The sequence below is a fragment of the Pimephales promelas genome, chromosome 22, assembly GCF_988280905.1.
Source record: "Pimephales promelas chromosome 22, fPimPro1.hap1.1, whole genome shotgun sequence".
NCBI lineage: Eukaryota > Metazoa > Chordata > Actinopteri > Cypriniformes > Leuciscidae > Pimephales > Pimephales promelas.
Genome location: NC_142790.1, coordinates 2,251,488 through 2,264,909, shown reverse-complemented (window position 1 = coordinate 2,264,909; position 13,422 = coordinate 2,251,488). Strand labels below are relative to the sequence as shown.

At 36.1% G+C, this 13,422-nt stretch overlaps 1 protein-coding gene across 7 annotated transcripts in view; it reads left to right on the top strand.

Moving 5' to 3' along the window:
* pard3aa (par-3 family cell polarity regulator alpha, a) overlaps window positions 1-13,422 on the top strand; it is a 516,002-nt gene that overhangs the window by 349,869 nt on the left and 152,711 nt on the right. For 6 of the 7 annotated variants that reach the window (XM_089125821.1, XM_089125818.1, XM_089125820.1 and 3 more), the window contains one exon: window positions 7,718-7,960. In XM_089125821.1, coding sequence (XP_088981947.1) covers window positions 7,718-7,960 — 243 coding nt within the window. The remainder of the gene's footprint in view (window positions 1-7,717; window positions 7,961-13,422) is intronic. The other variant, XM_089125816.1, reaches the window with a different exon arrangement.

The window sequence follows — 13,422 nt, the reverse complement described above, 5'->3', positions numbered from 1 at the left end:
GGAGGTGCCTTTGCTAATTAAGGTGCTTTATGATATAGATATATCTTCACTGGGGTTGTGTCTCTGTGTTCATTTAAAGTACCATGGAATATTTATTTATTTATTCAGTGTATACACTCTAAAAAATGCTGGGTTGTTTCAACCCAAATTTGGGTAAAATATGGACAAACCTAAGTGTTGGGTTAAAAATGCAATTAAAAAAATACATTTGAAAGTGAAAGTTGAAGTTGGGTCAGTTTTACATTACATTTTTTAATCCAACATTTGGGTTTGTCCATATTTGACCCAAATTTGGGTTGAAACAACCCAACATTTTTTTTTTAGAGTGTAATACAGTAGTAATATTTGATCAAATTTGAGTGTTTTATTTAAAAGTTTGGGGTCGGAATGATTTTTAAAAAAAAATGTTCTCTCCAAGGCTGTGTTTATTTGATCAAAAATACTAAACACTAATATTGTAAAATATTATTTTAATGGAAATAGAGGCAGATTTAGAGGCAAAATCTAATCTAGTAGAGGCAAACTGCCATTGCTATTGTACATTTCAGCTTACAAGAGTACAATTCATCTTATACTATGGTAAAACCACAGCATTTTTAAATGTTTCCTTTAGTTATACAGTTATATTTATGTATTATGTTATACTATGACACTGACATTAATATACTTTGGTATTAACATTGTACAAAAATACCATGACTTTAAAAATGCTGGGTTGTTTTAACCCAACTTTGGGTAAAATATGAAGGAACCCAAACGTTGGGTTAAAAATTGAATTAAAAAAAAAAAATGCAGTTGAAAGTGAAAGTTGAAGTTGGGTCAATTTTACATTACATTTGTTAACCCAACATTTAGGTTTGTCCATATTTGACCCAAATTTGGTTTGAAAAACCCCAGCATGTTTTAGAGTGTAATACAATGGTAATATTTGGTCAAATTTAAGTGTTTTATGTAAAAGTTTTGCGGTCGGAATGATTTTTTTAAATGTTATCTCCAAGGCTGCTTTTATTTGATCATAAATACTGTACAAACACTAACATTGTAAAATGTTATTACAATGGTAATACAGGCAAATTGCCAGTGCTATTGTACATTTCAGCTTACAAGAGTACAATTCATCTTATACCTTGGTGAAACCACAGCATTTTTAAATTTTTCCTTTAGTTATATAGATATATTATGTAGTGTGTTATATGCTATGACACTGACATTAATTTACTTTGGTATTAACATTGTACAATAATACCATGACTCTAAAAGTGCTGGGTTGTTTGTTGAAAGTGAAAGTTGAAGTTGGGATAAAATTTTAAATGACATTTTTAACTCAAATTTGGGTTGAAACAACCCAGCATTTGGTAATATTTGGTCAAATTTAAGTGTTTTATTGTGAGTATTTAAGTGTTGGGTTAAAAATGTAACTAAAAAATGTCACCCAATGGCTGGGTTTGTCCATATTTCACCCAAAGTTGGGTTAAAACAACCCCACATCCAGATAAGAAGATAGAAAGCATTCAGCAAGAGGATGCCAATAAAAACATGTGGTGTGTGTCGAGAGTCGGAGGTTTGATCCGTTGGGGTTGCATGTCAAACTCTGCCTGGTAAAAAAAACCAAAAAGCGTAATTATGAGCTTTCCGTCTCTTGCCGTGTTTTGCACGGAGGCGACACAATGCCACGCCACACAAACCCAGTTTGATTATTCCAAGATTCTGTGGGATGCAGATGTCGTTTGTGTTTCCCCGAAGCGGGCTTTATCTGCTCAATCCCTTTGTGTTCGCCGTGCGTTCGGCTTCTGCTCTTCGGTGTCGCAGATTTGTGTGTAAGCTCTGAAAGCCGCATGTTCACATGCTATTTGAAGCATGTTGATTAAAGAGGCTTCTCCAGCATATGGGACGCGATATTAGTTTATATGCGTGCCAGGCGGATTGGATTCTTTCCTTTTTCGTTTCTATTAATAACAAACCGTGACAGACACTGTGCTTCATCAGAGAGGAGAGATGGTACCTGTGGACACACACCAGAGCTTGGTGGTCCAAGTCATTTATTAAAGGAGTAGTTCACTTAAAAAAAAAAAAAAAAAACTTTTGCTGATAATTTACTCGCCCCCATGTCATCCAAGATGTCCATGTCTTTCTTTCTTCAGTCGAAAAGAAATGAAGGTTTTCGATGAAAACATTCCAGGATTTTCTCCATATAATGGACTTCAATGGGAACCAAACGGTTCAAGGTCCAAAAGACAGTTTCTGTGCAGCTTCAAAGGGCTTTAAACGATTCCAGAAGATAAATAACGAAACGATCGGTCAATTCATTCAACGAATAAAATGAACGCAATGACTCGTTCATTTTGATGAAAAGGAGTCACGAACGCGCATCACAGACCAAGACAAGCATTTGAGCTTATAAAACTTAAACTTTGTTATTTATTTATTAAATGAGTGATCGTTTCGCTTGATAAGACCCTTATTCATAGTCTGAAATCGTTTAAAGCCCTTTGAACAGTTTGCACTGAAACTGTCTTTTGGACTTTGAACCGTTTGGTTCCCATTGAAGTCCATTATATGGAGAAAATCCTGGAATGTTTTCATCAAAAACCTTAATTTCTTTTCGACTGAAGAAAGAAAGACATGGACATCTTGGATGACATGGGGGGTGAGTAAATTATCAGCAAAAGTTTTTTTTTACAGGAACAGTTCTGCCCCTAATCTGTCTAATCCAGTCTAATCTGTTTCCTGTTCAAAACTAATGTAAATAAGTGATTCAAGAAAACTTTGTGCAAAAGTCATGGATCACTTTTATTATGCTCTTTTTGCTGTCATTCATTCTCACTAAATTATTCGTATATTAATATTGTACAGTACTTTTACAATAATTATATCACATTATTTTACTTACATTACTTACAGTACTTATATCACATTATTTTAACTATTCCTATGGTTCTTTTATTGTACATGTCCTCATTTATTGCCTATTATTTTATATTTATATTATACTTATTCTTTTACTAATATTATTTTTATGTTTAGTTATTTTAACTTTTTTATGGTGCTTTCATGTTGTTGTTTTTTTAAATACCCATTCCTAATTAATTTTAACTTATTTATTTTTATATTATTGTTATATTAGAGTTATACTGCTCTTAAAGCCTACTAATTTAATTTTTATATTCTTTTTTTTAAGCTTAACAGGCCCTTTACTAATTAATTTCCTTTATTTTTATATTTTTAAAAACTGAAGCTAAAAACATAGTACTACAATTATATTGATATATTTTATTCTTTTATATATATATATATATATATATAAACTATTCATTGTCTTACTTATTTATTGTTCTTAGTTATTTAAAATTAATATTAATATATTTGCATTATATTATTATACAATATTAATATATTAGCATATATAAGTTATTTAAACTTTTTAGTAGTAATCATTGGTGCTTTGTTGTAATTTTTTGAGTCCTTAATTTGAAAAATATTTGTGCTCCACAAATCACTCAGTTTTGAGGCAACGATAAATTATGGCAGAATTAACATTTTTGGATGAGCTTAGAGGTCTCACACTGACAAACACAGGCCGGATCTGCTCATTTCCAAGCGTTCGAACAGAAAATCTCCTGCAAACGGTCTAAAAAGCCTTAAAATCATCCGTCACGTTCCTAACAAGCAAACCACCTGCGTTTGCAGCGGCTTACTGTTCCTGCTAATGAAAGATCCCGTGAATATCCAGAACCCGAGTCTGTCGCCAGTTCAGTTCTTTGTCCTAATTGGCCAGTATTTGCACTAGCTAGTTTGCTCAGTCTTTTGGTTTGCTTGGTTAAAGGATCAAGAGGGTTTTAAAGGAGCCGTGGCTTCAGAAGCTGCTGCCAGTTGTGAAGGAATGATAACAGTGGATTGCATTACGCCACAGGCCTGGTGCTCTCCCACACCATCCCCGCACCTCAAACACCCGTAATCGTCCCCGAGCCGGGCTCCTCGTACGCTCACTGATGCTTCAAACGTCCGTCTTTCAAGAGGAGGTTCTGTAATAGATTTCTAATTGTTTTCTTACTGTGTCGGGGGTTTATTTTGCTTAGCTAATCTGTGTTTTGCCTCATGTCTTTCCTCCCAGCGACCGGCGGATACACTCCATTTAGCTCTGAGAGCGAGTCAGGAATCTCAGTGTAGATGGAGGGAGGATGTGTTTAGGAGACGGACCAAACCATCGGGTCCACCTTAATGCATCGACTGACAGGAATGAGAGAGAGTGAAGGCAGCCATGTTTACACAGAGTGCCACCACATGCCGTCTGCATGTATATATAGAGCGCCGGTGTTCAAGGTCTGATGAGAAGGCCAGCGTCAGTTCCAAGAAGTGCTCGAGATCTAAATGTGCCTGATCGCAGCTCCACAGAAAGAGTGTGCAGTTCTGTTTGCGTTTTGAATCTCCATATGGGTTCACTGTTGGGTCAAAAACGTTGGGCTATTAGTTTAACCAAATGGTTTGGTTACACATATTGGGTCAAATTTTCAAAAAAATATTGGGTCTTTTTTTTTTTTTAATCAGGTTATTTCTAGAAATAACCTGACTGTTGCATGGGTTAAATAGCCTATTTAAATATTTATCTCAACAGTTGGGTTATTTAACCCAACTAGAGTTTAACCCACAGTTGGGAAGGTGCTATACCACCCCATAGTTAGGTTATTCGTTGGGTGATTTTTAACCCAATCATTTTAAGTGAGTATATTTATCTATATATTTAAAAAATTGCTGGGTTGTTTTAACCCAAATTTGTGTCAAATATGGACTAACCCAGCCATTTAGTTAATTTTTTTCTAATTATATTTTGACCCAACATTTGGATTTGTCCATATTTGACCCAAAGTTGGGTTAAAACAACCCAGCAATTTGTAGAGTGTAGAACTTCAAACTCCAAGTTTCCCCCTAGAATGTGACTATATCGTTTATATCGATATTAGTGCTGCCAATCGGTTAATAAAATATAAATATTAACAATATAAAATATGTTAAAAACATTATGTGCGATTAATCGTGATAAATTACAGAAAAATGTGTGAATAACTACACTGTAAAAAATGCTGGGTTGTTTCAAACCCAAACTTTGGATTAAAAATGCAATTTAAAAATGAACCCAATGGCTGGGTTTGTCCATATTTCACCCACAATTGAGTTGAAACAACCCGGCATTTTTTAAGAGTGTACACTGTAAAAAAAAATATTTTCCTGATTTTTAATCACATTTTTACTTTTGTCAAATCAACTTAAATAATTTATGTAGTTCTGATAACATAATATTTTGTTGCTGGTGATTAAATCAATCTCCTTCATTGTACTCAATTTTTCCATTTTAATAAACTTAAAATTTTAAGGCAACCAGGTTACTTCATTTTTTAACCAACAGTGTAGTTAATCACACATTAATCACGATTAATTACATATAATATTTTTATATTGTAATAATTTCATAATTAATTTCCAAAATTAATGTAGAAACAACATAAAGAGAGTCACCTATATTTTAAATATTTGTTTAATGGCATCTTTTTTTAATGAAAGAAGGCCGGAATTACCGGTACCAAAACTGATGTCTCTATAAAAAATTATAGCCATACATTATAGCCATTCAGCAGTTTTACAGTCCATTGAAATCTATCCATTTTAACATTTATTGGGCTTTTAAAAATATAAAAGAAATAATTTAAGTGAACTTAAAACAATCTTCGCATGAACCCACTGTCATACAGTAAATATCACATTTACCTGCGCTTCAATAAATCAGGGCTGATTGGGTCAGATTTCAGGTTCAGTTCGCAATATTTGACAACATTACTGTTTTTTTGTTTGTATTTTTAATGAAATAAATGCAGCATTGGTGAGCATAAGGGACTGTTTAAAAACATTAAATATCATACCCATTCCTAACTTTTGAACAGCAGTGTATATCAAACGCTCTTTGAAAAATTGCAGTCAAGTAATGTAAAGACTTTTTAAAAGTCATTAACTTTTCTCGAACCATGTGAAACCAACATGAAGTGCATTTCTAAGAACTTGGCATGTGTTGTATTTACAAGGTTTTTCAAATTTTGTTATTTCTTTTCTGTATTGCGGGCAGTCTCTTGTGTGTCATGCGTGCGCTGACAGTACGATCAGCAAAATCTAAACACACAACAGCAGCTATCGGACAAAATAATCCTAGCTGTGCAAACGGAGGAAGGTAAACCAAACTTCACTCCAAGCTTCATAGCCAAGACGTGAGAAACGACACAGCAAACAGAACTGGCAATCTCGGCTACGCTCACGAGAACAGTAACGGCGCTGTCGGTTAATGTGTGTTTATTTATCATTTGCATGCTAATTGTGTTTAAACGTACACACACACTGCTCTGCTGCGCTATACATTTCAATGAGATGCATCATTTTAGGAATCATCATACATCACGGAGACGATTGCGCATGTGTGTAGAAGCAGTCGTACACACTGGCAGTTATCAAGGTGTATTGTTTGAGCTACACACACTGTTTTATCCAGTCATGCAGGTGGCTTAGATCATTTTTAGGACTTGGCAACTGTTCCAGAGTCTGTCCCATAGGGTTTGCACAGTTACACAAACACAGCTCTGTGCGTATTGGATGTTTACAGACTGCAAGTATTTAATTACTTTAAGACATACTCCACCCAAAAATGAAAATTCGGTCATCATTTACTCACCCTCAAGTTGTCGCAAACCTGTATGAGTTTCTTTCTTCTGCTGAACACAAAGGAAGATATTTTGAAGAATGATTGCCACTAATTGACTTCCATGGTATTTATTTTTTCTACTATGGAAGTCAATGGTGCCAAACAACTCTTTGTTTCCAGTCATTGCTGGGTTGTTTGAACCCAAGTTTGGGTAAAATATGGACAAATGTAATTTAAATTTTCAACTGTACATTTTTTTAATTGCATTTTTAACCCAACATTTGGGTTTGTCCATATTTGACCCAAATTTGGGTTGAAACAACCCATCCTTTTTTAGAGTGTAGTGTCAATTGTTCAACACACGCAAATCCCTGACCCGAGCAGCCAAGCCCGTTTGCTTTCATTGAGTTATTTTCCAGAATTCCTCCTCTACAGGATTTCATAAGCAGGATTAATGTTGTCTGTTTGAAGTGTGGGTCTTTGTGAGGGACCCTTAACGAGGAACAAGTGGATTAAATGCATCAAAAGGTCATTAAGCGGGCGAGTTGAGGGAGTTTGGGCTCTTCGAATCTCGCGTGTTTAGTCTACAAGCTTTTGCTCTTCCTCCCTCTTGTTCTCCTCCTCCTCCCACGACCACACAGCGAAGATAATGGGCCTCATATTTGGCCCATCCATCAGTGCCTTAAACTACGGGAAGGAGTTATGTGCTCTTTCCCTTTCTCTCGTATCGTCTTGCATTGGGGAAAAGAAGCAAAAATGACATCAGGAGTTAAAAATGTGACGTTTTTCTGCCTCGCGAGACGGATAATCTTTCTGACACCTCACTTCGCATCCAGTGGATTCATTTATATTCCGTATTATTTTAGCACACTTTTTTCTCCCTCCATCTGCAGATAAACGCGCCCCCAGTATGCACATTCGTCTCTAGCAAGGGATGTAAATGATAGGAATGAATTAGGAGAGAAGGATATATTGAGGGAAAAAGTGAGTGTTTTCTCTTCTCTTTCTGGCATGTTTCTATTCTTTCTCCCCCCGAAGGCAACTCCACGCGAGACGTGGGACCGTCGTTGGGTTTGAAGAAGTCCAGTTCCTTGGAGAGCCTCCAGACAGCTGTTGCGGAGGTGACGCTCAACGGGGACGTCCCGTTCCACAGGCCTCGTCCCAGGATCATCAGGGGAAGGGGTTGCAACGAGAGCTTCAGGGCGGCCATCGACAAATCGTACGACAAGCCAGGTGTGGCCATAGTCAACCCCGACGAAGATGACGAAGGTATGGAGACGTGTAAGTATGGGTGCCGTGCAGCTGCAGGCCTCTTTTAATGGTGAATCATTTAAAACAAATGTTAAAAAAAGGATATATCTACGTAGAGACTAGAATATCACGGTCAATATTCAATAACCACCCAGATCACCCTAGCAACCACCTAAATACCCTAGCAACACCCTAGCAACAAACAACTTTTAGCAGAGTATCTATTTACATCAAATGGAAAAACCCTGCCTTGTTGGGAGAAGCTATTTAACTAACTCCGCCCACCATTGCCTGATTGGGCCAGACAAAAATAGGAAACCTGTCTGATAACAGGAGTAGCCAGCGATTAGCATGAGCCATGATTCATGATTCATGAACAAATGATTTTTATTAATGTTGTGACACAACATTGTTTGAAATTATATCAAATTATATACGACATACTCTGAGAGAAGTCAGAGCTCAATGCATTATGTTGATTTAAAAAAAAAACATGTTTTAAACCACGCATTAAATTGTATTGTGTTTTACTTTAGTTTAGTTTACCATAGCAACCACCTAAAACACCCTAGCAACCACCCAGAATACCCAAGCAACCACCCCGAACACCCTAGCAACTGCCTAGCAACACCATAGCAACCACCCAGAACACCCTAGCAAAACCTGAGGAGCGGAGTAGAGTCTTAGCATTGCATTCATCATGATACTGATTGAAAAAATCAGTCAGTGAATCATTCGAGTGAATCAATCATTCAACTTGAAATGAACTAGGAATCTTTACTATGATGAGACTGGTTGTCAATGTATAGTTAAAGATACATATTCACAAGTTATATGCTAATATATAATATTGGTTGGTTATGTAATGCATAAATTGGTAATTATCTATGCAGTTCGCTCCAATTATAAGGTTGATTTGACTAAGTAAAACTGACATGTTGTGGCCAACGAAAATCCTTTCAAAACCGTTTTTTAGATACAACTGGGATCATAAAATAATAATAAAGTTGTGTATGTAAATTGAACAGTCTAGTTTGATCATCATGATGTAGCCCAGCCAGTGGATCATCTTCTACTTTCTTAACCTCTTTTCTCTTTATATTGAAAATGGCAAGTGGCGTAATCACAGCTATTACCATAATTGCACAGACACAGTGAAGGCGATCTGACACAATATCAATGCCAATTTCATCAGTTGTCTCACACAATGACTGGCCCAGAATATTACGAGTCACCCACCGATTGCGTTTGCCTTTATAGACGGCACGCAGTGGAGAGACAAGGCAGCGGGTCTCGCGGGGACGTCTTGTGCTATTCTGAAGATTAGACTAGCAGAAGAGATCCCTCCTCTCTGTAAGTAGGTCAGGCCTTCTCTCAAAGACTCGGAGGGAAATAAACAGCCAATAAGCATGTGTACAAGCTTCACTATTCATCTCAGCCATGACCAAATGAGTTTCCAGACATCCACGCAGGGCATTTTTCTGGGTTTTGAAGCCACATTGCTAAATGCTCGCAGACTCGATGATTTGCTAAATGCGTTTGGGTTCATTTTTGCTTTGTGTTCTTTTCATATTTTAGATTGTTTAATTTATTCATGTTTTTATAAAGGAGACTTTCAAGGAGTAGTTCACTTTTGCTGATAATTTACTCACCCCCATGTCATCCAAGATGTCCATGTCTTTCTTTCCTCAGACGAAAAGAAATTAAGGTTTTTGATGAAAACATTCCAGGATTTTCTCCTTATAATGGACTTCAATGGGAACCAAACGGTTCAAGATCCAAAAGACACTTTCAGTGCAAACTGTTCAAAGGGATTTAAACGATTCCAGACGATGAATAAGGGTCTTATCAAGCTCATTTAATAAATAAATGACAAAGTTTACGTTTTTTAAGCTCAAATGCTCGCCTTGCTCTGTTCTGTGTGACTCTCCTGTTCGAACTCGTTCATCAAAATGAACAAATCTTTTTCCGAGTCAATTCGTTTGTTTCGTTCGTTGAATGAAAAAGATTTGTTCATTCTGATGGACGAGTTCGAACAGGAGAGTCACGAACGTGCGTCACAGAACAGAGCAAGGCGAGCATTTGTGCTTATAAAACTTAAACGTTGTCATTTATTTATTAAATGAGCGATCGTTTCGCTTGATAAGACCCTTATTCGTCGCCTGGAATCGTTTAAAGCCCTTTGAACAGTTTGCAACCGTTTGGACCCCATTGAAGTCCATTATATGGAGAAAAATCCTGGAATGTTTTCATCAAAAAACCTTAATTTCTTTTCGACTGAAGAAAGAAAGACGTGGACATCTTGGATGACATGGGGGCGAGTAAACTATCAGCAAGTGAACTACTCCTTTAAGTAATAAAACACGGATACTTTCACATCTGAGATCCGAGTTAAATAATACATAGCGTTAGTCCCTGGGGTTCGTATGATTTTATGAATTCTGTCCAACACTTCTGTTTAGTTAATAACACCTGCCAGGGGGAAACATCACGCCATCCCTTTGTTCTCCATTAAAACGATTCCATTAAAAGCAAGCAGATTTATTTTTTTATTTTTCCAAATGATTTGCCTCAGTCACTTTGTTCTTGTAAGCTGTGTCCACATTGGGCTAAATACTGTCTTATCTCTTCCGTGGAGCAATAGAGGGCAAACGCGTGAGATTCCACGGTAGAAGCATATTGCATTTCTCCCTTTCCGATATTCAAATAACTCTGTTTTCCAATTTAGATAAGAGGAACCTGCCTGTGCCTGTCACCGAGGTTAATAGTCAAAAGTTGACAGATAAGGGCAGGCTTTTTCTTTCCACACAGACACTTTTATTTACATAAAATGTGAATTTGGCATCACCCGAGGAAAAATGTGTCACTGGGAGATATCCAGCCGAGAAAATGAGTTGGGCTGTGTTTCCTGGTGTTTTATGTATTTTTTTTTTGTATCAGACTTAAATGTGCTCGGCTCTTTTTCCCAGCCGGAGTGGTAATTTCAAGACTCCATTAGAAGTGATCGTCGCTCTAAAGAAGAAATGAATACCGTGGCACGTCAAAAGGAGACGACTAATGACGCCTTTTGATTGCGGTGTCAAAACATTTACCACTCAGTCCTGTGCCGCTGAAATGTGCCGTTAATTACCCTAATTCGTTTCTTTTTACATTTCAGTCAACAATTAGCAGAAGCGTAACTTACTGTGATAACTGTTTTAATGAAAACGCTATTGATCTGTGAAGACGCTGCTGTATTGACTGTGTGTGAATCCTCTTTTTCAAGTTAATGAGGATGTTTAGAAATGCTGTCCTGTCCAATTCATACTTTCCTGCATTCTTTCCCATTCTGTCTTTCTGAGGGCCAGAAACTTTATTTTTAGCCATCCTATGGAATCTCGTTTCCGCCGCAGAATAACAAATAAAAAAGTCACAATTTGTCTCACAATTGCGAGTTTACTGTACATCATGCAATTCTTGAGAGATATAAACTCGCAATAGCAAGAAAAAAGTCACAATTGTGTGTTATAAAGTCAGAATTATGAGTTATATAAAGTCCACTTCTACAGAAAACTATACCCTTTTTTTCCTTGGACTTGGACTTTTATATATATAACTCACAGTTGCAAGTTTATATCTCACAATTCTGACATCTTTTCTCCGAATTGTGAGATATATTAAGTTTATATCTCGCACTTCTTACTTTATAACATGCGATTCTGAGTTTATATCTCGCAATTCTGAGTTAAAAAAGTCACAATTATCTTTTAAAATGTTTTATTCTGTGGTGGAAACAAGCTTCGATACCATCTGATAAGCAGCCGATGAGAAAAAAAAAAGATAAATAATATCCAATCAAACCTTATGTTATTATTATCGCCTTGCTATTAAAATATATATATATATATATATATATATATATATATATATATATATATATATATACAGTATATATATATATATATACAGTATATATATATATATATATATATATATATATATATGAAGAGTTCAGATGCAAAAGCCTCTAAATGCCATTTGAAATTTTCTTCTTTAATGATGATTTTTATCAAACTTATATATTTAAGTTCAGTAATTTCACTTAAATAACAATTAATAGGTAATTATCATTGCTATTTAAGTGAAATTACTGAACTTAAATATACAAGTTTGATAAAAATCATCATTAAAGAAGAAAATTTCAAATGGCATTTAGAGGCTTTTGCATCTGAACTCTTCATATATATATATATATATATATATGTAGAACCTGGTTCTGTCAGATGCTTCATGTATTAGGGTTCCCATCATGTGATTATTTTATGGATTTAGTTTTAGGTAACACTATATTTCAATAGTCCATTTTAGACATTCAACTAACTATAAGTAACTTTGCAACTAACTCTCATTCGAGTATTAGTAGACTTTCTGATTAATATCTGCTAACACTTTATTCTGATGCTCCTCAACAGACATTATACTGACTATAAATAACTTTACAAGTAAATGTCAACTTCATCTACTAACCCGAACCCTAACCTAACAGTCCACTAATACTCTAACGAGACTTAGTTGAGTAGTTGCAAAGTTAGTCGGTTAGTAATGTCTGACCTAGTTATTATTTAATTATATTTTTCAATTTTATAAATTACAAAGCTCATCAACATACTTTATTTTTTTTAAATTATTTTTATAAAATAAAAATAACCTGTTAAAGTAACACCAGGTAACTTTTGCTCTCGGGGTCCGAACTTTTGCTCTTAAAATTGAATCAAGAACCCTAGCGCTCCCACTGAACCTCAATGAAGAGAATAACTCACACTAACCACACTACCCTCGTCTTGCGCTAATACTTTTGGATATAATTTCAGTAGATGGCAGAATGACAGAAACACAAGGAACGAGTGCCCACCATCCTCCCCTCACGGGCATGCACAAATATCCATGATGGTCTCTCGCTTTCTCGAGGGCCTTTCTCCCAGCCATCAAAGTTCTCACTCACGTCAGAGATTTGTTGGGTATTAATAAGCTCTAATCACACAGGCATCTGTCTCCGCCATTACGGCGCTCTATTCAAAAGCACTTTGCTTTTAGTGCCCCCTAATTTTTTTCCTGCTTTTCCGAGCGTTTTTAAACTCACAATTAGTGACAAATTAATCACATCCAGACCATCAGGAATGGAGACAGTAGCTGTAATCAGACGGCTGTTGAAATGAGCAATGTCAGCCAGCTGCGGCCCCTTATGATTACACTGATGTGCGACGTATCGCCGAGATAGGTGGTAGGAAATGAATTAGCATTGCACACGATGCTTCAAAATAAAATGTCCACACAGAGATTTTCCAAAACTACTTGCATTACTATATGATCAATGAAATGCATCGTCCCTTTGACTGGAATCCATAAAATTTGTGTTACAAAATGCATGGGCTATCAAATGTTAAGAGTGCTGTGAGAATAGCACCCATTAGAACTCTTTGTAAACATCTTAATAGTGTGGTGACGTGATGAAA